The 15139-nt window shown below is 37.4% G+C and overlaps 1 protein-coding gene across 3 annotated transcripts in view; it reads left to right on the forward strand.

The window, feature by feature from the left end:
- The first annotated feature begins 436 nt into the window (after positions 1 to 436).
- The window catches only part of MTERF1 (mitochondrial transcription termination factor 1), a 221132-nt gene continuing 206429 nt past the window's right edge, over positions 437 to 15139 (forward strand). The window contains exons 1-3 of one of the 3 annotated variants that reach the window (XM_058725137.1): positions 437 to 482; positions 995 to 1053; positions 6438 to 8925. In XM_058725137.1, coding sequence (XP_058581120.1) covers positions 1022 to 1053; positions 6438 to 7626 — 1221 coding nt within the window. In that variant the 5' untranslated portion in view covers positions 437 to 482; positions 995 to 1021 and the 3' untranslated portion in view covers positions 7627 to 8925. Of the gene's footprint in view, positions 483 to 988; positions 1054 to 6237 lie in introns of those variants that run through there. The other 2 variants (XM_058725138.1, XM_058725136.1) reach the window with 2 other exon arrangements.

A 15139-nucleotide genomic window follows, 5' to 3' on the forward strand; every position in this document is an offset into this window, starting at 1 on the left:
AATCCAGGATTTCCAAGGTACCTCAAGAAAGAATGAGCACCTGAGACTCTTTAGGAGCCCCGGATCGCACAAGTCTTCTGGCATCAAACGCCGAGATATTGACCCGCACTTGTTAATCATGTTAATAAGCGTAATCACCCTATCACGCTGCAGTTCATCTACAGGATAGCGACTTTCCCACCGCAAGTCGCTGGCAGGCAATACATCTCTGCAGCCAGCTTGGCCTCTGGCAGGGACGTCGGGGAAGTCTCGGGTTCCGCCTCCCAAACCAGCCAGAAGGCTTGTCCCCAGCACTCACCACGGTCTCGTGCTGCCCCCTGCCGGGCTCTTCGCGTTGGGTTTACGCCACGCGGCCGCCGGGGGGCGCAAGGAAGGCTACGTCACCTGTGCGCGACCGGAAGTTATCCTGTTCATTTCCGCTCTTTAGTTCTCCTCCCCAGACCCGGAAGTAAAGGCATCTGGCGAGCACGGTCCAGTTTGAGGTCTGTGGCTAGCTGGGCCTGTACCTTTTCTTTTTAGAAGCGGGGTTGGGTGATGTACGGTGGAGTCTTTATTCCTCGCCACCCCTGGGGGAGTTGATTTTGGGGAGGCAGAGGGGAAGAATGCATGGAATGGAACCCGTGGAATTATATTAGCTTCATTTAGTTGATAAGAACTTGTGAGAGAGCTTGGCCTTTTCCCGATTTTTAAATTTTAGGAATAATGCCTTTTAAGTTGTGGGGTTGAAGACAGACCATGTACGTGAAGCCCTTAGCTCTGGTTTTACAAATCATATTCGTGATTACGCAGCTTTCTCCCATTAATACTCAGGCGTGTCCTCGCCGTTTTCTTCTCACATCTCTGAGAGATGCCTAGTAGGTAAGAGGTTACTCATTTCACAAGAACGTTATGCAGTGTTAGCTGGGATCGATTTCTTTATTCTGTATTACGAAGTGCTGACAATATTTTGTCTCCCCCCCCCCCCCACCCCCACTTATTTATTTGCCATTTTTAGGGACAGCTGTTTTCTAGACCTGGAGAAATGCAAAGTCCTCTCTCTTTAAGACAAATGAGGTGAGAAATGGATACCTATAAAGATCTCCAAACTTCCTTTATTTTATCAAAAGAAGACCATCTAGAATTAGTACCTTGGGGGCATTGATTAACCATCTCCATTAAAAGTGCCTTTGTCAAGCGAATTGTGGAGCAGAGGAGAACAGATATCCTCTTTTATTCCTTAGGCTTTACAAGTTATGAGTACAGAGGTTTTCAGTGTATTTGTTAATTTTGGACTTTAGCCCTTGGAATAATGGTTTTTGTTAATTAAAGACAGCAAATTGAGAGACGTTGAAATTAATTATGGAATATCAAGTTGTTTTTAATTTATCTGGTTGCACATTTGTTTTTAATAACTGGTTGCAAAATAACATTAAATAATATCACAGAATTTCAGAAACAGTACATAGACCCCTTTAAACTCTCAGAGATAACAGTCATCTACCTTCCCCCCCCCCGTATATATTAATGTCTTCTGCCTTTATATAAGTGATATTTTTTATCCATACAGTTATGCAGTTTGCCCCTTAGCATATCTTGGATATCTTTCTATTGTGTTAGTTATGCCTTTTTTTTTTTTTTTTTTTTTTTTTAAGAAAACTGGGTTGTGTAGTATTATGTTACATAGATATATCACTATTAACCATTCTTCTGTTGGTGGCCATTTGGGCTTCTTTTTTGCTATAGCAAACAATGTTAGGATGGTCATCTTTTTTAATAACAAATGTGTTTTGTCCTTTCCTTTGGATAATCTTAAAGAAGTGAAAATACTGGGTTAAAGGATATGGTGGATGGTGCCAAATTCCTTTCTAGCAGTGGTATTTGCAGAGAATTTCCTGCATTTCCTCACATGCTCACCAGCAGTTGATAATAGGTGTCATTGTTTTCAGGCTTAGCTGAGACTACTCATACCATTTTTTCAGTCAATATATTATATTTATAGTATTGTAATCAAATCCAAATTTTAGTTGTCAGTTCTAAGTCCAGTTTGGTTCTTTTTTAAAATTTATAAATAGAATATTATTTGTAGATTCTTTAGTAATAAGTTATTAGAAAACAAATGATTCACTTAAGCAGTAAGTTTTTGTTTAACAAGTTAAAGATTTGTGGGAGCTAGTATTTGAATGAAACCTTATACTATGGATAGACATTAGAACGGACCTTTCTTTTTTTTCTATTTTTTAAAATTTTATTTGATTTTTTAAATTTATATCCAAGTTAGCATACAGTGCAGCGATTTCATGAGTAGATTCCTTAATACCTCTTACCCATTTAGCCCATCCCCTTTCCCACAGCCCCTCCAGTAACCCTCTGTTTGTTCTCCATATTGAAGAGGCTCTTGTGTTTTGTCCCCCTCCCTGTTTTTATATTATTTTTGCATCCTTTCCCTTGTGTTCATCTGTTCTGTGTCTTAAAGTCCTCATATGAGTGAAGTCATATGATAGTTGCTTTTCTGTGACTAATTTCGCTTAGCATAATACCCTCTAGTTCTATCCATGTAGTTGCACATGGCAAGATTTCACTCTTTTTGATTGCTGAGTAATACTCCATCTTCTTTATCCATTCATCCGTCGAGGGACATTTCTTTCCATACTTTGGCTATTGTTGATAGTGTTGCTATAAACATTGGGATGCATGTGCCCCTTTGAAACAGCATACCTGTATCCCTTGGATAAATACCTAGTAGTGCAATTGCTGGGTCATAGGGTAGTTCTATTTTTAATTTTTTGAGGAACCTTCATGCTGTTTTCCAGAGTGGCTGTACCAGTTTGCATTCCCACCAGCAGTGCAGAAGAGATCCTCTTTCTCCACATCCTTGCCAACATCTGTTGTTGCCTGAGTTGTTAATGTTAGCCAGAGAATGGGCCTTTCTGAAAGAAAAGCTTCCACAAAGGCAGGGAGACAAGAATGGGGAAGAATGTTTAGGATTTGAAATTTGAGAGGCGATAGTGCCTGTTGTGGGGTTGTAGAATAGAACAGACAGCTAGAAAGGTAGTTGCAACTCTGTGGTGAGGTTTTTATTATTTTTTTAAATTTTTATTTATTTTTGAGAGAGAACATGGGGGAAGGGCAGAGAGAGAGAGGGAGACAGGATCTAAAGTGGCCTCTGCGCTGAATGCAGAGAGTCCAATGCAGGGCTTGAACTCACCAATTGTGAGATCATGACCTGAGCCTAAGTCATATGCTCAACCAAGTGAGCTACTCAGACACCCTGTGCGGTGAGAGTTTTGAAGGTCAGTCTGAAGAGTTGTGCTCTCTAGGAGAGAACTGTAGAGGTCTTTAATCAGGGAATAGGGTACTTTTTTGTTTGACAAGTATACTATGGTGGCATTTTTGCATGACTGATGTTCGAGAAGCAAGTTATGTGGCTGTTATAGTCTGGGTGGGAAAGAATAGCAAAGTGTAGAGATACTAAAGATTCAGCTGAGGAAGCTGAATCTACATGATTCAGTGACTGGGGGTTGAGGAAGAGGAAGAAAGCAATCACTTTTAGATTTTTATCACGAGTGACAGGATAGTGGTAGTGATTTCATTAATCAGAAGAGGGCTACTTTGGGGGTTGGAAAGATGTTCAGTTTAGTTTTAGACATGTTAATTCCTGTGAAAGACATTTCTGTGGAGAGCGAATTATACACAAGATGTAAAATTCACCTTCACAGATTCAGTAGAAACCTTAGATTTGTGACTCCTTTGTTAAGAAATTTGGCATATATTTTCACTGTTAGTTTTTCATTAGTACAGTTACTCGTGAACTTTCTGTGGCTTGCTCAGCCTGTTTGTCATGGTGCTAATCATTTCAAGAGTTTATTGTTTAGATGGTCGTCTTCAGATTTTTGATTGTATACACTCTCAGTAAAAAAGGTTTATACATGTATACTTCCAATGTATGTATATTTACTAATTATACACATTTTACCATACTGTTATATATATAATATATATATATATAGTGGAATTTTTTAAAGGCAAAGCCAAATATAAATTGGAGTTTTACTCTTTTCTTCCTGTATCCCATTTGATCATCTTGACCCCTCATTCCAAAACAGATCTTATCTACTACTGTCAGTGTTCCGAACCATTATCCAGTGGAGGGCACCCTTAAGCATCTGAAAGAGAGAACAGATTGTTGAACTGTGCGAGTAGAGCCTTCATTCTTTAGTTAGAAGGAGGATCTTGTTTTTGAGTTTCTAAATTCATTCATTTTTGGAAGAGTCTGTAGTTAAAGAGTAGTATGTGGTATTATGGAGAAGAAAAGAATAGTGCACTCAAAGCATAGGGCAATCTAAAATATGCTGTCGTTGGGGCACCTGGGTGGCTTAGTTGGTTAAGCATCTGACTCTTGATTTTGGCTCAGGTCATGATCTCACAGTTTGTGAGTTCAAGCCCCATGTCAGGCTCCTTGCTGACAGTGTCGGGCCTGCTTGGGATTCTCTGTCTCTGTCTCTCTTTTTCTCTCAAAAATAAATAAATAAATATTCACATTGTTTGATGTTTATTATATGAGTGTCCTTCATTTTTGTTTGAATGTTACTTGCTTCTATAGTTTGGGAATCTTTTTCTAATTCTTTGAGCATCTGTAGAATCTTGTGAATACAGGAGTGTTCCCTGCCTGTAGACATAATCTTAAATTCTTGTTAAATTGGTATAATTAAAAGGGTAGACACAGAAAAGGTTTTTTAAAAACATTTTTAAATGTTTATTTAATATTTTTGAGAGAGAGAGAGACAGAGGACAAGCAGGGGAGGGGCAGGGAGAGAGGGAGACACAGAACCTGAAGCAGGCTCCAGGCTCTGAACTGTCAGCAGAGACCAACGCGGGGCTTGAACCCATGAACCATGAGATCATGACCTGAGCTGAAGTTGGACGCTCCATCAACTGAGCCACCCAGGTGCCCCGAGGCTTTCTTTGATACTGACTTTGAAAGCAGTATCTCTGAAGCCCAGAGATATTAGTGGTGAGTTGGAACCATCTGTCTCTGTTTTTTATTTTATGTTTAATTAGGAGAGGTAAGAAAGGAAATACCTCCTTTAAGTGATAAGAGCCCATTGTTACTAATTAGAAATTAAGAATTGAGTTTGTCACAGCTATATAGTCTAAAAAGGAAAAAGTAGGCATGCCTGGGTGGCTCAGTTGGTTAAACGTCTGAGTCTCAATTTCGGCTCAGCTTGTGTTCATGGTTTGTGAGATTGAGCCCTGTATCAGGCTCTGCGCTGACAGTGCAGATCCTGCTTGGGATTCTCTCTCTCCTTCTCTCTATGCCCCTCCCCTACTCATGCTCTCTCGCTCTCTCTCTCTCTCAAAATAAATAAACTAAATTAAGAGAAAGTACAATTTAAAAAATATGTTATGACTCAGACCATGATTAGCTTAAGAACATAAGTCATCTGACAAATTGAATAACAGAAGAAAATTTTTCTGTTGCTTTCCTGATAAAATATTTCCTATAAATGGAAATACTCATTTTAGTAGGGACCTATGGTTATTATATATAAATTCGTAATTTTGTGCCCCATTTCTAAATGATTAGGAAAGTTTTGGTCATTTGTCTGAAGTTATGTGTTGTGAAACAGATGCAGAGAGACCTGGGTTCATCTTTTATAACGTAGGGTGGGGGAAGATGGTAAGAGTAACTTTTCAATGTTTATGTGCTCTCAGCACAGTTCCACATACGGTGGACTATGTGGATTAAATAGCCCAAGTAGATCGTTTTGAAGATAAAAATTGGTTTGGAGTAGTTGGGTTACAACCAAGGGGGCAATAGGGTAAACTGAAGGAGATTGAGATTGGGAACTGTTGACCAGAGGTCCATATAAAGCTAAGAATTAAGACTAATGATAGCATGGGTTTAAAGAGAACCCTGAATCTAGAAAAAGATGTTTAAGGTGGAAATTAGTCTGAAGAGTTGGTTTTCAGGGCTATATTTAGAGTTTGTGGAACCAGGAAGAGAGAACAGGGGCAAAGAAGTCTGGTATCTATGGGCAGAGGCAAGCCAAAAATCTGGGAAGTTGAAAGACAAGGTAGAATTGAAAGCGTTGGTTAGTAGGAATAAACCAAAGTTTGAAAACCAGGATAAAGCAGAGGTAGAGAGGGGCAACTGTTTTTGGGTAGCAAACGTAGACAAGGCCAAATATAAAGAGCAAGACAAAGGCAGGAATAATTCTGGGGCAATGCTGATATTATACTTCTTTTCTTCACATTAAGAACGGAAACCATTCCAGGCCCACAGATGATCAGAAGCAGTGACCTAGAGAGTGGGAATGCAGAGGCTGAACAACACCAGGAAAGCTGGAGCTACAGATATTTTTTAGAGAAAAGACCATGGTGCTTATAGGATCATAATATGGGTTTTAAGCTGGTTAACACATGCATTTGTATAATATTATGTATGTTGTTTTATACAGCATTCCAAAAGGTTTGGGATATCTGACCATTATGGCACCAAGAAACTTCTTGTGTATGAGAGGTAACTTTCTCTTTGGTTCAAGATGTTGGATGATCCGGTTTCCTGCAAAAATCCTCTTTAAATTAGTTTCGTTTAGGCTTTACAGCATGAAGTGTGGTAATACAGACAGTGAGTCTTCAGAGAATGAAGAACTACTGAATAACCTACTTAAAATGGGAGTAGATGTTGACATGGCGAAAAAACGACAGCCTGGAGTTTTTAATAGGATGGGAACTAAAGAGCAAGACCTGAAGATGTTCCTTCTATCCAAAGGAGCTAGCAAAGAAGTGATTGCTAGCATTATATCAAGATATCCACGAGCCATTACACGCACACCTGAAAGTCTTTCAGAACGGTGGGATCTGTGGAGAAGAATTACGACATCAGACCTTGAAATTATAAACATCTTGGAACGTTCTCCTGAATCTTTTTTTCGGTCCAGAAACAACCTAAACTTAGAAAATAATATCAAGTTCCTCTACTCAGTTGGATTGACCCATAAATGCCTTTGTCGATTGTTGACCAATGCCCCACGTACCTTCTCCAATAGTCTAGATCTGAATAAACAGATGATTGAACTTTTGCAAGAAGTCTGTTTGTCATTGGGTCACAATGAGCCCAGAGATTTTGTTGGGAAGATAATTTTTAAAAACCCTTTCATTTTAATTCAGAGTACCAAACGGGTGAAAACTAACATTGAGTTTTTACAGTCAACTTTCAACTTGAACAATGAGCAGCTGCTCATTCTGCTATGTGGTTCAGGAGCTAAAATTCTGGACCTTTCCAATGACTATGTCAGCAGAAACTACACAAATATCAAGGAGAAGCTGTTTTCTCTTGGGTGTACTGAAGAAGAGGTGCACAGGTTTATCTTAAGCTATCCAGATGTGGTCTTCTTGGGAGAGAAAAAGTTTAATGATAAAATAGACTGCCTCATAGAAGAAAAAATTAGCGTATCACAAATAATTGAAAATCCTCGGATTTTGGATTCAAGCATAAGTACTTTAAAAAGTCGAATCAAAGAATTGGTAAATGCTGGCTATAATTTCAGTACATCAAACATCACTCTTTTATCTTGGAGTCAAAAAAGATATAAAGCTAAATTGAAAAAGTTAAACACTGAACAGAACATTGTTCTGGGGAATTAAAAAGTATCTTGTAATGATACCTCATTTTGAATTTGGGCCTTTCAAAAAGGAGAGGTTTGGTTTCTTAACTGTATATACCGTATAACCTGCAAAAATTGCTGCTAATGATCTTTGGATATTTTACTGTAAAGGCTTGTAAAAACTCATGGTCAGGATGCTCTAGTATAGTTTTTCCAGTTATCTTTTCTCTAGTTTGAATTAATACAACATCCAATTATATGATACAGGCTGTGACTGTCCTATGAATGGTAGTTTCCTGAGTGCAGGACAGAACAATATGTGGAAAGATAAAAAGTACAAAATAAGCTTTTGGTTCCTATTCAGATTAAAAAATCAACAGAGTCATTTGGATAGTTCTATTTCCTCTCAGGGTTTTGAATGGCAACTGATTTCTCCTGTTCCCACATATCTAATTGTGGCTCATCTTCAAAATAAAATGCCAGTAAAAATCTGACAAACCAGAAAGGAGGGGTTTTTATCTCAAGTTCTACATTCTCCAATTAAACCATTAGTATGTTCCCCCTACCCCCCCCCCCCCAATTTAGGCTCAATTTACTATGGGTATATCCTGATTTTCTTTGAAGAAAATGGCAACTATGATGGGCAGAAAAATGGCCACCCAAAGATGTCAGTGTCGTAATTCCCAGAATCTGAATGTGTTATGTTACACTGGAAAAGGACTTTGCAGATGCAATTAAGTTACGGACCTTAAGACAGGGAGATTATCCCAGATTATCTGTGTGGGCCCAATGTAATCATATGGGTCCTTCAAAATGGAAGAGGGATGTAACAGAGGAGGTCAGAGTAATATGATGTAAGGACTTGACCCTATTTACTGGCTTTGAAGGAGGAAGGGACCATGAGCCAAGGAATGCAGGTGGCCTCAAAGAAAATGGAAAAGGCAAGGAAATGTTCTCCCCTAGTGCTACTAGAAAGGGACACAGCCCTGCTGGGACCTTAAATTTAGCACTCTGAGACATGTGTCAAACTTCTGACATTCAGAACTATAATATAATCATTTTGTGTTGTTTTAAGCCACTGAGTGTGTGTGTCTGTTGTTACAGCATCGAATAGATGAATATAGGAACTAAATGATAATTAGTTGCATTATAGGTGAAGAAGTCACAAAATATGGTTCTTTTAGCATATCTGTGTTTCTTTCTCTTGTAATTAACTTTGTTTTTATCCACATACCTTTTTGGAATGATGACTAAGTTACTGTTTGTGAAGACCTCTAAATGTATAAAAAACTAAATGTAAGTAATAAAGTCTAAATAAAGAAATATTTTTACCTGATAATGTAGTTTAAAGAAATGGTTATAGTTTCCATATATTTATGTTTTATGGGAATTTCATCTAATATAAATAAAGAACAAGAGATTTTTAGATGCACTGACTTAAAAAATGACAAACCAGGTAATGACTTGAAGACATTCGCAATCTAGCTCTGATTTGAACTGAAAGAGAAGGGACAAATTATATGACCTTAGTTACTTTCCACTGTTTTCCAGAGGCATTTGTTTTCTAGATATGGATTTTGAATTAAATAACAATGGTGCTAAACCTCTTAAACTTTATTTCCTATCAGTGATACCTCCAAAAAACCGTTCATGACATGGATAGAAACATAATGCCTGTGGCCTTTTTCAAGGCCATTTTATGTCAATGATAGTCCTATAATTATTTCCAATGCACTATTTGATGGCAAGTATGGCATAGTTAAGAAAACATAGGCTTTAGAGAGATAATTATTTAGAGTGATATATCTGGGCATCATTCCTGACCGGCTCTGCACCTTTGTAAATATTTTAACTTCACTGAACTTGTTTTCTCAGCTGTAAGATTAAAAATTGGCCTCACAGATGGCAAAAATCAGATGATATAGAGTCTCTAAGTCTTTTTGCAGATGGTAACTGTCCAATGATAGCTGTAATACAGTTAAAATAATATTTTTAAAAATAGATTTATGGATAAATAATTCACATAACTCACCAACTTAAATTATACAGTTCAATATTTTTTATATTCCTAGAGCTGTATAATCATCACAATCTAATTTTAGGATATGTTTATGCCCCCTAAAAGAAACCCTTTGCCTATTAGCAGTAAATTCCCATTGTCCCCTCCCTTCCCTGGCCCTAAACAACCAATGATCTACTCTCTGTCTCTCTAAATTTGTTTATTCTGTAATTTCATATAAATGGAATTATACAATATGTGGTCTTTTGTGACTGGCTTCTTTCACTTAGCATCATGTTTTCAAGTTTGGTCCATGTAGCACATATCAGTATTTTATTACTTTTTATTCCCAAATAATATTCCATTGTATAGGTATAATAGTATTATTGGGAGTAAATATTATTGTTAACAAAGCATTGGTTCCCTACATCTTCTGAATTTTATGAAGTATTTTCTGAGGCATTGCTTTGGAATTTAGCAATAAGGAACCTGAGGGACGTGGATGGCAGAAGAGATAAAACATTATTGGCATCAAAACTGGACGGCTCCATGCAAAAGAATGAAACTGGGCCACTTTCTTACACCATGTACAAAAATAAACTCAAAATGGGTTAAAGACCTAAATGTGAGACCTAAAACCATAACTCTTGGAAGAAAACATAGGCAGTAATCTCTTGGGCATCAGCCTCAACAATATATTTATGGATATATCTCCTCAGGCAAGGAAGACAAAAGCAAAAATAAGCTATTGGGACTACACCTGAATAAAAAGGTTTTGTACAGCAAATGAAACCTGCAAGAAAACAAAAAGGCAACCTAGTGAATGGGAGAGATATTTGCAAATGATACATCTGATAAGGCATTAATATCCAAAATATATAAAGAACTTATACAACTTAACAACAACAAAAAAATCAATCCGATTAAAAAACAGGCAGACTGGGGCGCCTGGGTGGCTCAGTCAGTTAAGCGTCTGACTGGATTTCATCTCAGGTTATGATCTCATGGTTTGTGAGATCAAGCCCCATGTCAGGCTGTGCTCTGACAGCCTGGAGCCTCCTTGGGATTTTCCCTCTCCCTCTCTTTGCCCTCCCCCTTCTCTCTCTCTCTCTCTCTCTCTCAATAAACTTAAAAAAAAATGGGCAAACTATCTGAATAGACATTTTTCCAGAGAAGACATACAGATGGCCAACAGATACATGAAGATACTCAACATCACTAACAAGGAAATACAAATTAAAACCACAATGAGATATCCCCTCACGCCAGTCAGAATGGCTAGCGTCCATGTGTTGGTGAGGATATGGAGAAAAGGGAGCCATTAATGCACTGTTGGTGGGAAAATAAATTGGTGTGGCCACTGTAGAAAACAGTATGGAGGTTTCTCAGAAAATTAAACATAGAAATACCATATGATCCAGTAATTCCACTACTAGGATCAGCATATATGAAATAAATGATACCTGCATGTTGAGTTGGTGTGGGTGGGGGAAGCAAGCATAATTTTAAGTGTTAAGCTTTACATCCAAAAATTATTAAAAATCCCTTCTCCAGTATTTGCTGTATTCTCTTTATGGCTAATGTAAATAAAATATAAAGGAGCATTAAAAAAAAGGAGGGGATCCTAGGCCTATATAGAGAGGATATATATATCATATATGTTGATCCTCAACTGGCCATGATGATTATACCTGGGATGGCAATGGGTGATATAACAGCAACAGTTTTGGCCAGGGAGAAATGCGGGATGCGCAGCAGTACAACACAGCACATCTCTGGGAAACTGGGAGGGACAACCTCTTTGTAGCAACAAATGGATAATGCCTGTCAGGCAAGATTAGGATGTCATACTTTATGTATGTATACCTTCTTTTAGAGACTTCTAAATTATAAAAATTATGCTTTTAAAAATTATAATATTTTACATTTTAAACAAAATTTTAATATTTTTTTCATGAGTAAAAATAAAATCTGTTTATAATGGGAAAAATGGAAAATAAATGAAATACAAAAAAAACTATAGTTTTACTTTTCAGAGATAATTGATTAGCATTTGGGGACTTCTGCTTTTTTTGTTTTTTGTTTTTTGCAGAATATATCGTACATGGGTGTAATATGAGTAGGTATGTGGCATATATATTTAAATTGAGATCAAACTGTGTATTTTATAAGTTGCTTTTTAAAAAACCTGATAGATCCTGAACATACTATTTTTTTAGTAATCATTTAATTACAGAATCAATTAAGTATTCACCTGTAACACAATTTTTAACATTTGCATGAAATTCTGTCATTTGGATGAGGCAGAATTTCTCTAGTCAGTCCCCCTCTATTAAACAGAGTGAGTAAATTTTAGTACATTACTAATTTTTTGAAAAATCCTACCTACATTAGTTCGGTATTCCATAGTGTTATACATAATATCATTTTTTCACCATTGGTATACTTTATAAGTTGAAATTTCACTCTAGAAAATGTGAACATTAAAAATGCTGCATTTTGCTGTTCTCCAAATGTCAGATGTATCTGCAAAAACTTAATTTTTTAAATGGAAATTATCAGTACATTTTAAATGGCATAAACTTGAGGACTTTCAAATAACTGCAAGAATTAGGACAATATCAAAGATTAAAGAAAAAATTAGTTTCTTCATCATGAACTTAGCAGGAAGGAATGAAAGAATGAGTAGCATTTATAAGAGTTTATTGGGTTATTAAACCAATCATTTCTCTCCTTAAATCATATAATTTCTAAGGCCTGGGTAGGTACATGGTCTGTGACTAAAGATCCAATAAACTTGACTATTGGCTCCTTCCCTGTGGACTGTAACACTCTACACATTACACTGGAAGTATGATTTAGTGGAGATCTCTTGATGGCAGAACTCTAGCCACAGACTTTAATAATAGGCAGTTATCCAATGCAGGAAGAGCTTGGCATAATCAAGGTAGGATAGCAGGACTGTTATTAGAGAGATTTTGGGAAGAGATCATAGCATAAGCCTGGTTGCCCAACATTGGGGAGGTTGAGCTGTGACTTATAGTCATTGTGGTCCTCTAGGGATCATCTCTGGAGGTCTTGGGTTTGATTGGCTACCTGGTACTTGAGAGATGGGTACTCTAAATTAGCCAAGAAGTTCCTAGACTGAGGCCATTCATTCACTCCTTAGTTTATTTCCTGTTGACTCAGGAACTTGGGACAAGGCAGGGTTGCAGCAGGATCATTTTGGGGGAACTGAGAAAGGCACTCATGGTGAATGTTATGACCGGCTCTCTGTATCTTCTTGCTCATTTTCATGTCTCTGGTATTCCCCCTCATGACAGTCTTGCATCTTCACTTTCTTCTGGTCTTTTCAAGATAGTTGATGTTTACCTTTTTGGTTTCACATGGTTTTTTTTTTTTTTTTCTCAATTCACAAAGATTTTAAATAAAAAGAAAAAAAACAAATTATGTATAGAATTTCTTTTTTAGCCTTTTGACTAATTTCTTTTTTTAAGTTTATTTATTTGAGAGAGAGAGAGAGAGCAGGAGAGGAACAGAAAGAGAAGAAGAGACACAATCCTAAGCAGGCTCCATGCTGTCAGTGCAGAGCCTGGTGCTGGGCTTGAACTCACCACCAACAAGATCATGACCTGAACTGAAATCAAGAGTTGGACACTTAACTGACTGAGCCACCCAGGCTCTTCCTTTTGATTAATTTCTGAGTGGAATTTGGTAGAGAGATAGAAGGCATACTGATAAAATCCCATTTTCTGTCTCAGTTTCACTATTAATCAGATGGATATTTGGAATTTGTTTTTCCTTAATAGCAATATTGTGTGAAAATTAATGAGCTTATGCACAGGAACAGCTTTGTGTTAATTGTGAAAAATTTTAATAGTATTATGAGAGTTCTTCCATCTCCATTTTGAATGTCCCAATGCCACCTTCACAGCTGTCAGGGTACCTTCAATTTATGCCTACAATCATTATCTTTCTTCTTTTTATTTTACAATGGAAATGAATTTATTCTCTGAGAATACAGAATCATTATAAAAACCTTCAAACAGTACACAGAAACAAAGTTCCAGCTAGCTTATTTATCACGCAGTTGGGGAAATATTCTTTTATTCTTAGTTCACAAAGAGGTTTGTTTATTTTTTAAAATCAGGGATAAATGATAATTTTTGAAAAAAATTAAAAAATCATCTCTTCAGTTCATTAATGAATGGCATTAATTGATTTCTTGATATCATCCTTTGTTTTATGGAACTACAACCTATGCCATATTCAATTTACTGATATTTGGCTTAGGAGTTTTCATTAGTATTTACAAGGGGAAGTGATCTATAGGTTTCCTCTCCATCTCACCTTGTTATTATGGAAGTTTCAGTGCATAGTTTCTTTGTGTTTTAGGGGGAGGGAGGTTAACATTTTGTCAGGTTTTTGGATCAGGATTGTGTCAGCCTCATAAATTAATTGGAAGCTTATTACTATTTTTTGCTTATGCTTTGGAACCATTTGAAAATGGTGGATACTATCTATTCCCTTAAAGATTGGCAGAACTTGCCTGTAAAATCAGCTAGGACTGGTATCTTGTTCACGACAGATCCTTGCTAACAATAGAAAGTTGTTGTGAAGGCTTATCTAGAGGCTTTTTTAAAAATTGTTTTTAATGTTTACTTTATTTTTGGGGGGGGAGGGGCAGAGAGAGAGGGAGACCCAGAATCCGAAGCAGGCTCCAGGCTCTGAGCTGTCAGCACAGAGCCCAATGAGGGGCTTGAACCCACGAACTGTGAGATTATGACCTGAGCTAAACTTGTTGCTTAACCAACTGAGCCACCCAGGTGGTTCTAGAGGCTTTTTTTTTTCTTCTAATGTTTATATTTGAGACAGAGAGAGACAGAACATGAGCAGGGAAGGGGCAGAGAGAGGGAGACACAGAATGTGAAGCAGGCTCCAGGCTCTGAGCTGTCAGCACAGAGCCTGACACAGGGCTCGAACTCGTTAACTGTGAGATCATGACCTGAGCTGAAGTCAGACACTCAACCAACTGAGCCACCTAGGCACCCTGGCCCTAGAGGCTTGTGACCAATATCTTTTTAGTAGATAACAGTATAATGTTCTCTCTTATCCTAGTTAATGCATTTTGCTTTGAATTCTACATTGATATTAACATTGCCTGCTTTATATCTATGCAAAGACTTTGTACATACATGTTCATAACCAAAATCTGGAAGCAGCCCAATATCCATCAACAAGTGAATGAAAAAATAAATTGGGATATATTAATGCAATGGCATACTATTCAGCAACACAAAAGAATGAATTATTAATATATGCAACAACCTGGGTGAATCTCAAAGCAATTATGCTGAATGAAAGAAGCTAGACACACACACAAAATGTATAATCTGTATGATTACATTTATGTAAAATTGTAGAAAATGCTCACTAATCTGTAGTGACAGAAAGTAGATCATTTGTTGTCTGGGATGGAAGTAGGGTGGAGTGAGGAAGACCATGAAGGTGGGATTACCAAGGGGCACAGACTTTAGGGGGGTGATGTATATAT

The sequence above is a fragment of the Neofelis nebulosa genome, chromosome 4, assembly GCF_028018385.1.
Source record: "Neofelis nebulosa isolate mNeoNeb1 chromosome 4, mNeoNeb1.pri, whole genome shotgun sequence".
In the NCBI taxonomy this organism is placed as follows: Eukaryota; Metazoa; Chordata; class Mammalia; order Carnivora; family Felidae; genus Neofelis; species Neofelis nebulosa.